A 3,572-nucleotide genomic window follows, 5' to 3' on the forward strand; every position below is an offset into this window, starting at 1 on the left:
ACATGGTCACCACTGTAATGTCCACAAGCTATCATGCATTCTATTAGATTAGGTGTAAATCTTTTGCAAATTAACCTAGTTCCATTGCAGAGACCAGAAGATGGAAGAAGATTTCTGAGCAGAATGACTGGACAATTTTCTTTCAGAATTAATTCATAAGGACTCATGCCTCCTGGACAAAGTGTATTTATAAATTCAGCTGGATAAATGTTGCAGTTATCAGTCAGCATTGAATCGTAGCCTCTATATGTAACAGCTTCTCCTGGGAATCTATTTATAAGAAGTGTATTAATAGCACCAACATCTTCATTCATGGGGGTCAGTATTGATCGCTTGATAAATATATCGCACCAATGCGTTAACATCGATTCGGGTATGCAATATCAAGAATCGTAGTTATCAACTCTTCTTTCCATCTTTGCGTGTTTCTACTACAATCCCGGAGGCACTCAACGAGCAGTTTCTTGATTTGAAGCTCACCATTACCAAGAGCTAAAAGAAATCTGGAAAACTCGGATCATCTTTGGCTCGAACATTAACAGTTAAGCGATATTTGATCAGTTGAGACCAGATTGCAGAGGAGACCATGCTAGAGTTCACTACTTCTCTTAACGATCTATGAGGGACTACTGGAAGCACTTGGCGAAAGTCACCTCCGAACACAATTAATTTTCCACCAAACACCAAATCTGGGTCACATAGATCACGTAGTAAGTGGTCCACGGCTTCAACTGTTTCCTTCCTTGCCATTGAAGCTTCATCCCATATAATTAAGCTAGTTGCTTGTATTAACGCAGCAAGGCTCCCTTGCTTTGGCACTCACTAAAGCAGTCAATGGGACATCCAAATCTAAAGCAATTTTAAATGGAATGTGTGGTTCGCCCTTTAAGGTATATTTGTTGAAACTATACCGAGTAAGTCGCATGAGAGGTAATACAATCTTACCAAGTAACCGGACTTCAGCGTACAAAGCATTGTATAAGTACGTTTTACCAGTACCACCAGGACCATCCACAAAAAAGGCACCAGGCTTGTTCTCCCTAACATGTTCAACTATGGTATCGAAAACTTGTTGTTGTTCTGGATTCAATGAACTGCGACATTTTACACACTCTTTTGGTATAGGTGCATTAAGTGCATCAATTATATCTCGGGTTCTGCGGAGCACAATATCCTGGGTTTCGCTCAAGTGCGCGAGTCCAAATGTGCGTAGAGATTTGCCCATTGCTTCTAGATGCTGTTCAAACTTCTGAACCGTAAGAACTCTTACAGTGTATGCATCGTTTGGGTGATCTCTTCTAAAGTCTTCAGATAGTGCAGTGTAGTACTTATCCCACAGGTTTACAGGATCTTTTGGCTGGCAAAAAATGAGAACAGTTGCAAACAGACGTCGTAGAGCAGAAGGCATCTGTACATTACATGCTTCAGCAAGGCACAAATCAACCATATTATCTTCTTCAATTAACCTGAGTTCTAATGCAGCTTCTTGGTAAGTTGAGCAACAATGACCATTGACTGTCTTAAGATCTTCAAAAGATTTCGGAGATTTAACATGATTAAGTAGCAATCTCAAGAAATACCGTTTCCTCTCGATGGCGAAACAAACACAAGCCTAGCTATTACAAGTAATTTATTTCTTCTTTTGAACCAAGTCCGTTCTGTCTTATCCCATCTATAGTGCTCAGTAAATTGGCTATATAAGTACCTTTCAGTTGCTTTGTGTTCATTATTGTTGTTAATCTTGAAGAATTCAGTTAATGGTGTCCTGATCCGCTTTTCATTGGAAACTACCCGAGTTAGGTTTTCATGAGGCCTTAATTGTATTGTCTGCATGCTTGGAAGATGTATTGGAAGTGGCATGACTGGTGGATAGATCTCGAACAGATCAAACCCATAAATCCGCCACATTGCTTCTATTGAGGAAACCCAGCGTCCAGACTGGTACTGCTGAATTTCATCAACTACTTGTACTGCATCTCCTGCTGCTATATTGAACGATATCTTATCGTGACCTTTGTAGACATACTTATATAAATATTTAACCAGCTTGTATGGTGGAGCAGACTTCGACATTTAAGTGAAAATCGAACAGGTCAAGGAGGTATGGGTTATATGGAATAACCCAACGGTTGTCGAGTTGCTCACCCCTTATCTTAGCACTATCTCCTGTCTTACGCCGCCTGTAAACAGGATATCCATCTGAACTATTAGTTGTTGAATCTGCAAATTGCTTCGGATACGCATACTTGCATCGGCCTTTGCTACTTTTGTGCTGCATGCATTGACGCTCAGGGTCTAGGTGGCCACAAGGCCCATGCATCATATGCTTTTTTACTGCCCGCACGTTGTGCTTACATTAGTCATCGGCGGGATCTCAAAGACTAACAAACTTATCAAAGTCGCTAGTATAGTTCATCCTATCGCCAGGCTTCATTATTAGCAAGATATGTGCATGTGGAAGGCCCCTTTTTGAAATTCAACTACATACACAAATGCAAAGAACTTCTCCAAAGATCTTACCTTCAACCAGCTTTTTTCTTCAATGCTAGCAACTTTGCACGAAACACCCTAGCTACTATATCCGGACGATTCTCGAGCTTCTTCTCCAGAGCTAGCTCTTTTTATTTCAGGCCAGCCTGCATTGCAGGTAACAGTGAGAAAAAAATCTGGTTTCCCATAGCGCTGTACAAGAGCCATTGCATTAAGATACCTCCTTTTCATATCCCTAGGTCCTCCAATATAAGTCGCTGGAAGGATAACTCGTCTACCAACGTTAGCTGCGCACTGCTCACCTGCATCTATTGTGTCAAGTAAACCCTGATACAATTCAGACCTTATAGTATCTTGGTTGTTTCGGAAATAGTCCAAGCGAGTGTTTTCTAATTTCACGTACATATCAACCACATATTGCTGTAAACATCTCCCAGCTCGTAACAAAGACATGTTCCCGGCTCGTTTCGTAGCTTGTAGCGAGAGTACTCTCGGCAAGACACATTGCGTTCTTGTGAGCCTGGTCTCTCGTGAACTTCCCGCAAGAAGGATTTATGATTGAGTTAGGTGGTCATGCATAGGGGTGAGTCCATGACTTAATGGAGCAAATAAAATCAATGCTTACTTTGTTCTTTCGCATTTAGTAATCCTTCAAGCGTTTTCAAATGTGGAAGGTAGGGGCATTTCACCTTGGCTGGATGACGCTGTATTTGTAATAGGAGCAAGGGTCATACTACTATGACTTGTTGATCAGATTCGCTTGGATAATACGCTTTTTCAAACCTTGGTGCCAACCACACTCTCCACATGGGAAAAGAAGAGGGTCTTGAAGCGGGTCATAACAACCATAGTAGTGCATAATTCTATGAGAAGCTTGTGATCGCCCAATTACTAAGATATGGGGTCCACTGGTTTCACCTAATGTCGTATCATCACCCGGATGACAAAGAACTTCATCGACGTAGGTACATTGCTTACACGTTGGTCTCTTGTAGGATTTTTCGAATACGTATCGTGTATTGTCGATTCGTTAACATTCTTTAATGATCGGAAGAAACGTGCATATGGGTTTGATTGTGTTA

At 41.2% G+C, this 3,572-nt stretch overlaps 1 protein-coding gene across 1 annotated transcript; it reads right to left on the reverse strand.

Moving 5' to 3' along the window:
- Window positions 1–775: 775 nt before the first annotated feature.
- Window positions 776–2,073, reverse strand: LOC141630921 (uncharacterized). The gene is made up of 2 exons (XM_074443659.1): window positions 1,581–2,073; window positions 776–1,527 (listed from the first exon to the last, which is right to left on the reverse strand). The coding sequence occupies exons 1-2, from the start codon at window positions 2,071–2,073 to the stop codon at window positions 776–778; spliced, it is 1,245 nt and encodes a 414-aa protein (XP_074299760.1).
- Between the last annotated feature and the right edge of the window lie 1,499 nt (window positions 2,074–3,572).

This window comes from Silene latifolia, chromosome Y, assembly GCF_048544455.1.
Source record: "Silene latifolia isolate original U9 population chromosome Y, ASM4854445v1, whole genome shotgun sequence".
Lineage (NCBI taxonomy): Eukaryota > Viridiplantae > Streptophyta > Magnoliopsida > Caryophyllales > Caryophyllaceae > Silene > Silene latifolia.